This window comes from Trichosurus vulpecula, chromosome 2, assembly GCF_011100635.1.
Source record: "Trichosurus vulpecula isolate mTriVul1 chromosome 2, mTriVul1.pri, whole genome shotgun sequence".
NCBI classification, from domain to species: Eukaryota; Metazoa; Chordata; class Mammalia; order Diprotodontia; family Phalangeridae; genus Trichosurus; species Trichosurus vulpecula.
Window position 1 is genome coordinate 377335412 of NC_050574.1, and position 15365 is coordinate 377350776.

At 39.1% G+C, this 15365-nt stretch overlaps 1 protein-coding gene across 1 annotated transcript in view; it reads left to right on the forward strand.

Moving 5' to 3' along the window:
• The window catches only part of UBASH3A (ubiquitin associated and SH3 domain containing A), a 110340-nt gene that overhangs the window by 18112 nt on the left and 76863 nt on the right, over window positions 1-15365 (forward strand). The window contains exons 3-4 of the mRNA XM_036745735.1: window positions 4468-4654; window positions 11192-11390. Of these exons, the coding sequence (XP_036601630.1) occupies window positions 4468-4654; window positions 11192-11390 (386 nt within the window). The remainder of the gene's footprint in view (window positions 1-4467; window positions 4655-11191; window positions 11391-15365) is intronic.

Here is a 15365-nt window from a genome sequence, read left to right on the forward strand (position 1 = left end):
AATGCACAGAATAGAAAAATAAAATCTGCAATGGCAATTCTCACCAAAGAAACAAAAGAGAAAACAATCAATTGTGAACATAAATACATAGAAATCAAGGACAATCTAGAAGAAAAGCAAAAAACAGTAACATTAAAAGAAAGTTTGCTCCCTATGAAAGCACAAAACATAGTGATTTCAAATATAGGATATGTAGAGACAACCTAAGGTTCATAGGTCTCTCAGAATAATACAACAGGACCAAAAAAAACCAAAAACCTTAGTACCATAATGCAAGAAATAATAAAACAGAACTACCAAGAACTTCTGAATGTAGAAAATGAAATACCAACTGAAAGAATTCATAGATCACCTCCAGGGGAAAAAAAAGGCTGCAAACTCTAAGACAAACAGTAAATCAATTTAACAATTCAATACAGAAATAAGTACTGTGAGGGGTCAGGATAATGAGCTTCAAATACAAGGGAAAGGGCATTTAAATAATACGAGACTATTCTGCACCCCCTAAACAATGTAGGAACAAATGAAATAATGTGTTCCAAAGAGTAATGGAGCTCAGGATGCAGCCCAGAGTGAACTGTCCAACAAATCTGAGCTTAATCATATAGGAAAAAAAGATGGACATTCAATAATAAAGAATCAAATATTTTTAGAAAGAAAGCCAGAACTGAGGAGATTATTTGCTTCTTGAACACCCCAAACAACAGAAATTCAGGAGAAGTGAATAAATGAATAAAGCAAGGGCAGCAAGAACTATAGAAAGACAGTAGAGAAACAAGTAAGAGACTTCTTTTTAAAATGTATACAAGGAGTCAGGGGCAAAGGTAGAAATTTGGTATAGTAATAATGAAGAGGCATTCTAGGGGCATTATAGACAGAACCTGGTGACACCCTGCCTACAGGTAAATCAATGTGTTTTCGTGGGACTAAAACGAAACATGGGAGAGTACATGCAAGGAAGGCAAGGGGAACAAGGGGTTAGAGAAGAATTCTCGATGTGCTTGGTTCAAATCAAGGGCTAGTAATGAAGGAAAATACTCCTGTGGTTTCAGAAAGAGAAGAGCCTGCCAGAGAGAGATTAAAAAGAAAAGAAATATTTAAAAAGTGGGAGAAAGGAAGGAGGCCTTACTTTGGTGGTGGGAGGCAATTCTACTGATGAATCTGTGTAGATGATCTGTGATCACAGCTGTGATCACAGATGATATGTGTAGGGAACTGAGAACCTTACACTGAGTGTGGTCTAAGGAATTTGGTGCTTGAAATGTTTACTGACTCCATATTACTAGAGGGGGGATTTGGAATGCTTGGGGGCAACTGACACCTGAGGGAAATGGGAGGGCATAGACCCAGAGGGAAATTTTTGAGGCAAATGACAAAAATAGTAATAGGAAATAGTATAGATCAGTGGTAGACTATATAATCAGGGATTTGGTAGGGGAGGGACCTTACCATGGAACAGTGTCCTCTCTAACATCTTCAATAATCGGCATTATTCTGGGTGTGAGGAAAATGGAATAGGTAAATCTACAGGGCAAACCCTACAAGGCAGTGACAGAAAGACCCTAGAGGGGAGAGCTTAGGAGGGATACCTTGAAAGCTCTGATTACATGAGTAATGCAGGAAAAAAAGAGAGAGACTAGATAATTATAGAATGATGGTTTAGAGTAGATAGAAAGAGAATGCATAATGAAGAGAGTGAGAGAAATCCTTTTCTGTAAAGAAATACAAAAACTGAATTTTTTTTCAGATTTCAAGACTAGTTGAAGGAGAAAAAAGGAAGAGAGAATCAATTTGACTCGAAAGAAAAAAGAGGGGAGAAACATATAACCAGATAAAAGCAGAAGAAAAAAAAAACTAATAAGCAAAATCCCAAAGCGGCAACAATTGAGAAGAGGAGATAAGGGATAATGGGAAGAGAGGCAATGGGAACAGAGCCAACTTAAAAACAAGATTAAAGTAACTGAAAGAAGAAAATACTGTATCTACAACAAAAGAAAGAAAACCCATAACTTAAAAAATAACCAAATATTAGAGAAAGATGGAGGAAAATATAAACCTAACTCACATAGCTTTCCATGTGGATGAATTAAATACTCTAATACAACAAAAAAAGTGACAGAATGGATAAAAATAAAAACCTACAATCTGTTGTATATAAGAAACTCATTTAAGAAACAAAGACATACACAAAATGAAATGGAGAGGATGAGTAAAAAATTACTATGTATCAAGTGAATTCAAAAAAAGCAGAAGTTGCCTTCATAGTGTCAGATGAGCAAAAACAAATGTTGTAGCAGAAGCGAGCGAGACACACCACAGAGTATAAGTTTTAAGTGGAGAATTTATTAGCTGGCGGCCATTGGGGTACTGCACCACAAATCAATGGTCATGTGTTGGGGTGATGGCTTGACTTATATAGGACATGTGGGGGTACAGGGTAGGGAGAACAGGAACAAAGGTCCTGGCTGATCAAAAGATTCAGTCAGGTTATCGTACTAGTGGGATAATCTCATTTACATTCCTTGGTGGAGTCAGGGAGCCCCAGGGATATCTGCTAGAAAGGGTCTGCCCCGTTGTCCTTCAGTGGGATGGTCCTATCTACTGACATTCCTTGGTGGAGTCATGGAGTCCCAGGGGGTTTGCTAAATGCCAAAGATATCTGAGTCCATTCTTTCTGGGGGTAGCTAGGGGTTTCTCAGGGGTTCCTAATTTTCCCTGTATTACATTAACATTCAAAGAACAAAAAAATAGATAAACAAGAAAATTATATTATGATGAAAGGAACCATAGACAACAAACCAATATCAGTAAAAACTGTAAGGCTCCAAATATTTTAGCATCCCAATTCATAAAGGAAATATTATCTTAGTTTCAAGAAGACATAAACAGTAACACAATGGTGACAGGCTACTTCAATATCCCTCTTCCAGTTTTGCATGTTTAACAGAAAGGTAAACAAAAGGGAAAATATGGAACTGAGAATCTGGAGTTAAAAATCTTATGTCATCTAATGGAACTGCAAAAGAATATGCATATTTCTCAGCACCAAATACCATGTATTAGGGTACAGAGATTTTTGTAAACAAATGTAAAAAGACAGACAAGAAATAGAGATAATTACCAAAGATAAAATAGATAAATCTGATTACTTTAAACTGAAAAACTTTTGCACTGACAACATTAATACATCTAGGAGGAGAAGGAAAGTGATTGAATAGGAAAAAAAAATCTTTGTATCAAATTTCTCTAATAAGGATTTGATATCCAAGCCATGTAAGCAATTAATAAATATTGTATGTATATATATATGTATATGTATAACTAATAGCCATTCCGCTTAAATAAATGGTCAAGTATATGAACAGTTTTCAAAAGAATTATAAATTATCCACAACCACAACCACACAAAAAAATTCCAATCGCTAATGAGAAATGCAAATTAAAACAGTGCAGAGGTTTCACTTCATTCCCTGAAAATTGGCAAAAAGTGACCCCACAATGGCAATAGTCATGTTAGAAGGGTTATGGGGATGGGGGTAGGCACATGAATACATTGTTGGTAGAGCTGTGAATTGGTATCAACCATTTTGGGAAACAGTCTAAAGTTATACAAATAAAGTGACTAAAATGCCCATATCCTTTAAACCAGAGACTCCATTACTGGGTTAATTGATAAGAGATTCCCTATATACTCCAAAATATTTATAGCAGTACTTTTGTGAGAGCTAAGAATTGGAAACAAATTGTGGTATATGAATATTACTGTGCTATAAGAAATTATATGTGTGATGAATACAGAGAAGCATGGAGATGTGTGGGGTGGGGGGGTAGAGAGAGAGAAATATAAAATAGAGTGAAGTAAACAGAAGTAAGGAACAATATATTCAGTAACTACAACAATGTAAATGGAAAGAATACACCAGAAAAATCAAAAGTAAATATAACAAAATTATAAAGATCAAACGGAACTCAAATGAAGAGATATAAGACAATACCACCAAGCTACCACTTCATGGAAGTAGGAGGTCCACAAGTGTTACACATTGCTTTTTCAGACTTTTTCAATATATTGACCAGTTCTGCTGACTTTTTATTTCCTCTGACTAAAAAAATATATATCACTTGTAATGTGAGATGTTTCTCTGGGAGAGAGAAGAAGAAAGGTGCTTCAGAAAACTATAGCAATGCAAGAAACAAAATATCAGCAAATCTTTTGTTAAAAAATAATTTCCAAATAGAACCACTAAGGATGTGAAGGAACTATTAGAACATATAGAGGAAATTTGAGGGCCAAACTTTGCTTTCTTTTCTTTTGATTTTGCATCGGACTAAATAAAAAGATCTCTCTCTCTCTCCCAATCTCTCTCTCTCTCTCTCTCTCTCTCTCTCTCTCTCTCTCTCTCTCTCTCTCTCGCTCTCACTCTCTCTGACTTGTGAATGGCCAAATTATCCAATTCTTCCTTGTAGGTTGCATTTTCATTACAATGACCCCTCTTTAGATGATCCAATCCCTCAAGAATATGCTCTCTACCTATGTCCGACTGGACCTCTACTGGAAGAACTACAGGATTTTTGGAGAGAAAGCAAACGCCAATGTGGCAAGAACAGAGCACATGAAATCTTCCCCCATGTGACACTCTGTGACTTCTTCACGGTAAGACAATTTCGTTTATTTCTTAAAATACAAACTCCCTAACTTGACATTCAAGGCCTTCCATGGCATGTTTCCAACTTCTTTTTTTTTTGTGCCTTTTTTCTTACTACTTCCCTTTACATGCTCTCTGTACTAGCCGAGCTGGAATACTAGCAATACTAAGTGTTCTAGGACTTGTCTTGCTTCTTCCTAGCAATGTGTATTTGCCCACATTGTGAAACATTCCTAGGAATCCCTCCATATTATCCTTCAAGGCCCAGATGAGGCGCCCCTTTCAGCATGAAAACTTCTCTAATGAGAAGTGATTCTCTCCCTTCTTAAGTTACTAATGCCAGTTTGTTAGACCTCTCTTACTCACTAGATCATATTCTAATTTGTGTTGCACCTATTTGCAATTTCCCTGATCTGCACCCTACTTTCATTCAACTGTAACCTCAAGTGCAGTGCTTGTATTGTTTACATCCTTAAATATTACTTGAACAGAAAAATAGCAACAGTTGCATGGCAAGTGAGCACATCGAGGTTATGGTTTTAGTGTTCCTTCAGAGTTGACAGGACCACAAGTCTTCTCTGTCATAGAGAGAATCAAAATTGGGTTAGGTTTAGGTTAGCTAGAGCTTTGTTCCAGTTTGCAATCATCTACAGGGTGAACCTCTTCTCCATATTGAAACTTTCCCTGAATCCATACCTTGGAATCCTCTTTTGGTGATATGTTATGGTGTATCACTTTAAATGGTACTGACCCTCTCTAACAGCCCATTTATATTTTATTTTGCTACCTCTTTCTCAGAGGTTTTGAGTGAAGTCAGGGAGCATCAGCCATGGAATACCAGAGAGGAGAGGCCAGGAGTCCTCTATCTGACCATGCTTCTTCCAGTGTGCTATGAGCATCTCCTGCAGGAAAAGAAAAGGCTACCAGACTTCTAGCTCACAGAGTCCATCTCCTGTCTGATCCTCAGACTCCTGTAGAAGTCTAATTAAGAGAGGTAGTACGTCTTCCTTTTAGCTATGTGCATTCTATCACTCTGGGTACATCTCCTGTCTGATCTCCAGCCTCCTCTGAAATTGTGAAGTGAAGAGGTGGATACCTTACCATGGTATCCACACATATCCTGCCTAATCTCCAGCCTCCTATGTAAGAGAAATACTATTCCAGCCTCTTGTTGCTGAGACGTTGGGAGAAGCACCATTCCATCAAGTGTGTAGTCTGATCTCCTGCCTTGGAGAAAGAGAGCATCATTTAAGTTACAATATTTTTGCATTAATTTATTTTTATTTTGCTACTGAAAAAAAGTTTTAAGAAAAATATTTGACAGCATTTTCTCTTTGTGATGCATAGAGTTCAGAGTAGTGGGCAATTAGAAATTGAGAGAAGGAAACAAAAGCATCACAGCTTTTGATGTGGGGAAAATGAATGAGAGTAAGTGGTTAAATATAACAAATATTTCTAAGGTTAAAAACAATGTATAGCATTCTTTTAGTTCTCTCTGTATTCATTATGTAGTCACTATAAGTTTAACTATAGTTTAGTGTAAGCTTAATATGACTGAGGACCTTTTTTATTTCATGTACTTTTGATGCCTGTGGAAACTTCATCTATGGGAAGAAAGGATTTCTCAGGCTTTTATTGTATGGGCCTCCAAGGAATAAAAATAATTCTCTTAGCTCTCAAGAACATGAATAAAGCCCATGCTTTCTAGTATTTTAGCTGATAAGACAAAAGATATAGTTTCTTTAAAAGAACTTTGCTGTCAAGGCATAAGATATTACTTTCTCCTTTATACTATAAGCTTTGAAAATTAGTGATGACAAAAGGATGAATGACATTTCCTTCAGACCATTCTGATGTATAGAACCCTACAAATAAATGGAACTATGATTTCCTTTATTTTAATTTGCATAATTTGGACATTTTGGTTTGTATTCAGGGGATATTTGGAATCAAAGGAGGGAAAATTAATAGATTACTTAACTCGGGCTTTTTGGAGGTATTTTGAAATCTTCCTATATTGGCCTGGTCATTTTTCTTAAAATACCCCCACTAAGCAAGTGTGGTCCTTGTTTATAAAGAAACAGTTTAAATGTGGTTCTGTTTGGTGTGATTTTGTAGATTTCCTCTCCGATATGCTGGCTTCAGGAGATGTAGCCCACCCTAATTCTCTCTTGGCTGACATTGCTTTTTGTTGGTTCTGCTGCTCCAGAATTCATTTTGATACATTATTTTGAAGTTGTTTGGAGGAGAATTTGGGAGAGCTCAGCCAAGTCCCTGCCTTTACTCTGCCATCTTGGCTCTGCCTCTTGTCAAAAACTTTTCAAAGTCAATATCACCTTTGTAATATCCCCCTTTCACATTATAAGTATTCTATAAATATCTGATAATAACAGAATTGTTATTATCAAGAGGTAAACAGGAAGACATAGGCAACGAAAAGTAACAGAGAACTTTGGAATCAAATGAAATCAAATAAAGATAGGGAGGGAACAAACTTTGACTGCACAGCTACCACCACATTCTACTTTCCCTTACCATGGGGTTACTCCTCCTGAATAATAGTTAGACACTGTCTATCCCTGAAACTTTCATCTCCTTTTTCTACCATTGCTCACACATACCAGTCCTCATATCTGCCTTACCCCACCCCTATCACGTGCCTTCTCAAAATCCTATGCCACTGATGCTACTATAGAAGGTCATGAAACCATGCTAATTGAACAATTTATTTTAATCTAATCTCAATTAGATCTCAATGAAACATAGCAACTCTTTTATTCTTTCTTGATTCTCAAATCCCCAACATCACTTCTTGCTGTTGTTCAGTCATTTCAGTTGTATCTAACTCTTCATAACCCCATTTGGGATTTTCTTGGCAGAGATACTGGAGTGATTTGTCATTTCCTCTCCAGGTCATTTTACAGATGAGAAAACTGAGGCAAACAAGGTTAAATGACTTCCTCAGAGTCATACAGCTAGTAAGCATCTAAAGCCAGATTCAAATTCAAGTCTTCCTGACCCCAACTCCTGCACTCTATCTACTGCACCACCTAGTTGATCCCCCAACATCACTCCATGCCTCTTAATTTCATCAAGTGTCCAATCAAGACCATCTGTTACGAGCTCCCTAAATCTTCCTATTCTATATCTCAAAATCTTTCACCTTCAATCATCCTCTCACCCTGTACTCCAGATCTATGGAAGAGATGGCCCTTTGTCAAGGTCAACCTATTTGTGTCATTAATTCTATTCACCACTTTGTCTCCTAGAGATTGCTTATCATAATCTTCTTTTACTAATTGCTTCTTATCATATCTAGCTTTCATCTTCAGCGTTTCTCTTTCTTTCTACTGGTTCCTTTCCCATTGTCTACAAATATTCTCAGGTAGAGACCAACCTCAACAACTTTCACTTGGTTCTACCTTCTCCTCAAGGCATTATCCTACATGTCTTCTCCCTTTCACTATAGGCAGCAATGTGGTGGTGGATGGGCTAGGTGGTACAGGGTCTGGAGTCAGGTAGGACCTCAATTCAAATCCAACTTCAGACATTTACTAGCTGTGTGACCTTGGGCAAGTCACATCCCCTGTTTGCTTTAATTTCATTATCGGTAAAGCAAGTATAATAATACTTCTCAGGGATTAAATTATATAATATTTGTAAAGGTCTTAGTGCCATGCTTGGCACAGCATAGACGCTATATAAATGTGAGCTGTTATTATGATTTCAATTATGAAGGGCATTATTATCTTGAGTACTTTTTTGAAATCTGGGTGAATCTTTGGCCCACCTATGTGAAAACTTAAGTTCTAAGTTAAATTCAGATATTTCACTAGAATAAACTTTGGATGAGTCCATAACAAGGCAACAATAAGGCATTTTGGGGAGGGAGTTGAATTCATTCATAAAATATAATCTGTGATTCAGCACCCTCATTTAGCTAGCATATCAGTCAAGAAATAAGTGTTCATTAAATGCTTATTATATTCCAGGCACTGTGCTCAGTTAAGCACTAAAGATACAAAGAGGAAAACAGTTGCTGCCCTCAAAGAGCTCACGATTGAATAACCAGAAGAGACTCTGGTTCTACCATCCTAGGACTGTCTATCCTATTACACAACTCCTGTATGTCTGGAACTTAATCTGAATGCTCTTCTAGTTAGAACTGCCTGCTGAAAATCTTTCGCAAGCTGTTGATGTGACATTATTACAATTACACCCTCCCTATCCCAAGTAGGCCTTCCTAGTTAATTTTTTTGATCCCTCTCCCATTTTGTTACTGGTTCATCTTCCCTCAGCCTATCACTCCCACCATCAACATGACAGATGCCATGGCAGACTTTTTGTCTGAAAATCCTATGTAAATCTAGACCCCCACCAAGTCTGTGCATTTGACCAGAACGCACATCTCACTACTCATCTGGGCCACATTCAACTCTCTACTTCACTGAATTGCTGTACTTTCCCAGGCTGGGATCGGTTTGAGTATCAATGAATCATTCTGATCTATCTCAGAGTCACTTTGTGCCTTTCACCTTAACTCTGCCCCAAATTTACATAACATTCTAATGAGGGAGATAACCTGAAAATAACTAGGTACAAACAAGATACATACAGAGTAGATGAAGGGTAATCTCAAAGAGGAAAGCACTATTAGGTGCACAACTGCAAAAAGCCATCGACAGAAAGTAGAATTTGATATGAGTCTTGAAAAGAAGCCAGGGAAACTAAAAGACCTTTAAGAGGAGGCAGAGCACCCTAAGCATGTCAGTTAGCCCATACAAAGACATCAGACAAAATATCGAGTGTAATGTTGCAGGAAAATTAAGTAGGCAAATTTAGGGGGATCTTCGAGTGTATAGAGGGGAGTAAATGTAAGAAGACTGAAAAGGGAAGGAGAGAGGAGGTTATCCAGAATTTTCAGTGCCAAATGGAGCACTTCATATTTTATCCTGGAACTAATAGAGAACTACTGTAGTTTGCGGAGTGAGATAGTCACATCTATGCTTTAGGGAAGTCACTTTGAGAGCAGAGTGGAGGAAAGATTGGAGTGGGCAGAGACTTGAGGTGGAATGACTAATTAGAAGGCTGTTGTAATAGAACAGGTGATAAGAACCTGAACTAGGGTGATAGTTGTATGGGTGGAGAGAAGGCAAATACAGGCATACAGTACAGCAAATTGATAGAGGAAGTTCTCCAGGCAACCTCCTATGTTTGTTACGGGAAGAACGCATTTATTCTTTTACCAGTAAGCTCTGTGAAGACAGTAGCTATTTGATTTTTGTCTTTAAACTCCTAACACCTAGTATAGTGCTTGGTATATATCAGGCATACCACAAATGCTTGCCGAATTGACTTGAATATATAATAAAGAAGTCTTGTCTATAAATTCTTTGTAAATAGTTGTTTGTATGTTGTCTCCCTCATTAAACTGGGAGCTCCCAGAGAGCAGAGACTGATTTTTGTTTATTTGAATACATGTTTTGCCTTTCTCTGTACCTCCAGGGTTTAGCACTGAGCCTAGACTATAGTAGGCACTTAACAAATGCTAGTTGATTGAATGAGCGATGTGTACCAAGGGACTGAGGTCTTCTATTATCATTTGTTCTAGCTCAACTTCATTCTGGTGCTAAGCAGGAAGGATGTTGTTTGCCAAGTGTACTTTGTAGCCCTGTTCTCTGCATAGCTTTTGTGGCTTTGTTTTATTGGAATCCATGGAATATTCATGTTTTGGGTGCACAAAATTCCTATTAGGGGTTAAACAGGATTTACAAAGAGATTTCTTATCCCAGTCAGATAGTTGCTATGGACCATGGACTTTGAATCAGTACCAGACATAGACATTGAATTGAATAAACTTAATTGTAGCTGGGGGTACACTGGCTAGATTTTGTTGGCTGCCCAGGGAGAGGTTTTCCAGTAATTCCACTGAGGTAGATGGGAACAAAGATCCCAGAAAATTTTCCTGAAGAGCTAAAGCCCATAAGGTGGCAGAAACTTAGCCGTGGAGATACCCAAAAGAGACAACAGGAAATGACATTCTCAGTAAAGAACAAAGATGAAACACTGATAATGAATAACAGAAAATAGTGTAATGATACCACCAGAAAACACTGAAAGTCCTGAAACATTAGAGGTATATTACACTGGCCATACACCCTCATCCTTTTTATATATATGTGCCCTCTAGGCATGTATTATGGTCATGTGTGTTCTCTACATGTAAATTCCTTCCCACTGATATGGTAACCTGTGGGATAATATACTCAATAAGGGATAGTTTTTCTGGAAGCTAATGCATGAGAAGGAATGCCCCAGGTGCTCCAAATTTAAAAAAAAAAAAAGGATCCTGACTTGTGGTATAAGGATAATGGGTGGAAAAGGGAGCAGCTGCTTGTACTGGAATAATGAAATGAATCCACAGATGAAAGATTATTCAGTAAGGGTCTCACTTTGATTGGCAACCACCATACCTATCAGTTATATTCACAGTTTGTATGATTCCTGTCAGGGACAATGCATTTTTTTTACTTTTTTTTTCTTAGTGTGAAGACCAGAAAGTGGAATATTTATATGAGGCCCTGAAGAGAGCTGGTGACAAGATTTTGAATTCTTTCCCTTCTACTATTCCTTTGAGTCTCCATTCTTCTATCAGTTACCTTGGATTCTTCATCAGTGATAGTTCTGCAGATGTTATTCGAGAATTTGCCATGAATTTTGCAACGGAAGCATCTATACTGGCAGGTAGGCCACCACTGTTCCATTGAAACTATAGAGACTGCTCAATAAGGAAATTGTTCATTTGTAATATGAAAATAAGCCATATCCATAAAAAGGAATTCTAGTGCCCAGAGGAAATTCACTTAATAGCATAGGGGAAAGAGGGAATCTAAGGTAAGAGTACTTCAGTGCATGTGTGTGGTTGAGGTAAATTGGAGACAGAGGTCATGGGAACTGAGGATGGTAAAAAAAAAAAAAATGACTAGGAGGCCAATTGTTCAAAGAATAAGGGATTAGGGCCAAAAAAAAAAAAAGACAAATACGAGACCGGTACTGAATTTATTTTTGGAAGAGAAAATGACATGGAGGTCCATAAATGACAGCAATTAGAAAATGAAAAGGATGTCCAGACTTAGTTTTAAAGAAGGAAAACCTTCTAAGTGATGGTGGCAGAGGGAGTGTCTGTATCAGAGGGAACATGGAGTTACTCGATTATCATTTTGTTTCTGTTTTCTCTACTAAAGAGAATTAATGATCTTTCCACTGGAAATGCAAAAATAACAAATAGGGAGCTGACACTCAAGATAATTGGGGAGATAACATGAGAGCACCTAGTTATCCTAAATGAATTCAAGTCACTTGGCTCAGACAAAGAACATCCTCAAGTAGTAAAAGAGCTGGTGAGTACTGAAGCATCATCAGTACTATTCACATGATTATAGAGAACGGGTGAGGAATTGCATGACTGAAGAAGGGTAAATGTTTTCATGATTTTCAAAAAATGAAAGAGGATGAAGTTTTCAAACTATATACTAGTGAGCTTGACTTTGATGCCTGGAAAAGTTATGTAACAGATTGTTAAAAGAAATAGTGGGTGACAGCTAGATGGTGCGATAAATAGAGCACCAGCCCTGGAGTCAAAAGGAGGACCTGGGTTCAAATCCAGCCACAGAAATTTACTAGCTGTGTGACCCTGGGAAAGTCACTTAACCCCCTGCAGAAAAAAAAATTTAAAAGTTTAAAAAAAAAGAAATGATTGGTAAAAATCTAACAAAGAGCCATCATAGTTTCATTAAGAATACATCATGCCAGACTAGCCCCATTTCCTCTTTTCACAGGTTACTAACCTAATAAAGCCAAAGCAAAGTCTTAGTTTCACTATGCAATGTATAGCACAAAATGTATATAGTAGCATAAATTCCTGGCACTCTGGGTGGGATCAGTTTCAGTCCAGTACAATATTCCATTGTACAGCTATAGTAAAATTCCGTAATTGCACTGCTCCAACTTCTGCCATTTTCTTAACAGTAAAAAGAACAGCTGTCAGACTCAAGGAGCTTGCTTTTAAATGCTGTCCAAACCGATTAAAATATAATTGGGAGGGAGATTTGTGTGACAGGGCCAGTGTGGCTCAGGGTGTCAGTGTGGAGGAAACAGAGCATTCTTCCTTGTAAACACTTACTTGTATGTACTATATATGACGACATCAGTGAGCCCTGAGTCCAGGGAAACTGGGAGCAGACAAAGACAGAGAAGCAAATGCAGAACAAGCTGAAGCTACAGGCCACTGCAAAACAGATCAAATGTGCACAGATGATTTTGAACCACAACAATCCTGACATCGAGGAGAAGGTGAAGCAACTGATTGATATCCTGCTAAATGGTTGGGAAAAAGAAGGGAGTCTGGGTCAGAAGGATGCTGGACAGATGGAACGAGCAAGGCTAAGACAATCAAGACTGAGACAGAGACTATAGCAGGAGACTTAGCGAGTCACCAAAGCAGGGAGGAGGAGTCAGGCATGGATAAGGGTTTTAGGATCAGGAATATGGACTGCACGGTGCTAAGACTGAAGGCCCATCTGGAAGAGGCACAGAAAAAGGTCAAAGTGGCCACAGATGAGGCATAGATGGCTCTGGTAGGAGGGAAGGATGATTTTCTGCCCAAGATATGAGAACTTTTCACCCAGCCAATTATGCAGAACCAACCACACCAAAAGGCAGCTAGGTGGTACAGTGGACAAGGTGTCAGGCCTGAAGTCAGGAAGACTCACCTCCATGAGTTCAAATCTGGCCTCAGACACTTACTAGCTGTGTGACCCTTGGGAAGTCACTTAACCCTATTGGCCTCAGTTTGTCTCATCTGTAAAATGAACTGGAGAAGGAAATAACAAACCACTTCAATGTCTGCCAAGAAAACCCCAAATCGAGTCACAAAGAATGGAAATGACAGAAAAATGGCTGAACAGCAACAAAATAAACACCAACACCAGTGAAAACTATGGCAAAGGTAGTGGCAATGTGGGGAACAATACTGGCAGTTTTGAGCCAAACAATGGGATGAGTTCATGGAGCACTGCGACAGAGGAATGGGAGACAGAAGATTGAAATGAATGTCATCCTGAAACCAAGATCTTTACTGTCTCTAATATGTTTTCAGAGTCTCTGCCTCCAGAAAATACGACAATCACCACTGGTCAGAAAAATGACCATGCTATTTTATTAGGGAAGACATCGTCAATGGAGAATGAATAAACCAATCTGAATTCATCTCAGGTTCCTTCTTCTGCCCAGTCTCTGGTAGTCGGTAACTCAAGGTAGAGTACCATATCACAACCTGCAGCAGAAAGCTCTTTCTTCCGTTATAGCATGGTGAGCATGCTAAGAGAGGGGCTTGGTAATGTGATCAAAGCCAAAGTAGGTAGCACCACAGGCTCTCAATTCTTGGAGCAGTTCAAGACAGCCCACCCAGGCTTTGGCCCAGTTTGCAGATCAGCAGTCTCAGTCAGGAGAGCAATACCACTACCGCTACCACTTCCTCTTGATACACGGGCTCTACAACACAATCCCCAATGCTAATGCAGTGTGATTGGAAGAACCCAACAGACTCAGCAGTCCATAGCCCTTTCACAAAGCACTAGGCCTTCACCCCATCTTCAGCCATGATGGAGGTGTTGCTGCAGGAAAAACCACCTGCTATAACCACCCCTATAGCTACATTTCTGGCAACTTCCTCTCCATTGCCAAGCAAGTCCAACTCAGCTCCACAGATGTCCCCAGGGTCTTCAGACGACCAGATCTCTAGCCTCCAGCCAGTCCAAAGCCAACAACAAAAGAAAAGGCCTCTTCAACTTCAAAGATTTCTGCTCTGGCAGAGGAGGTGCCTGGCTCAATAGATATATCAAATCTGGGGCATTACAGTTTGGGTTAGAGCCTCTTCTCCTTTCTACGCCTACAAAGACTACCTCCTCAAGTCAGACTAAAAGCATCCCTTATATTAGCACTGCAGGTAAGTCTTTATCCACAGTTTCATCCAACCAGAGTCAGACCTCTGGCTGCCAAAGCAGGCCAATTCAGTCGACAACCCATATCCCCCAAAACTGTACCCAGGGCCCGCTAGACGAACAGAGATTCACACAGACTCAGCAGTACCCCAACTCCATCTCCTCATCTCCTCAGAAACACCTGACTCAGGCCAAAAAAAAATGAATTCAGTTCTATGCAGGCCACATAGTTACAGATCACACAATCTGTTGAAGGTACTTCTGGCCCTGCAGTGAAATCTGATTCACTCTCTGCTCCCAGCACTCCCCCTCTCAATGACACAGTATCTACAGCTTCCTTGCTGACAACAGCCAATCAGCACCCATATTCATTGGGTGACAAATATTACCACCACTCAACATGGAAGCACATTATCAACCCCACAGAATACACTTGTCATTGTCATCTTCTGGACACATTTCAATGCCAATTCTTTTGCACACAAGCATTGAAAGTGAAGTTAGTCTTCATTCTTCCTCTAGCACAGGCTTGCACAAAAATGAAGAAGAACATTTTTCACGGGCCATAAGTGGGCCGCAGGCCGCAGGTTGTACAGTCCTGCTCTGGCACCTTCTCCACTGCATGCAGCAGAGTCTCAGGGCCCGCTATATGAACAGAGGTCCACACAGACTCAGCAGTACCCCAATCTCCCTAAGATCAGTATTTCATCCTGCCTAA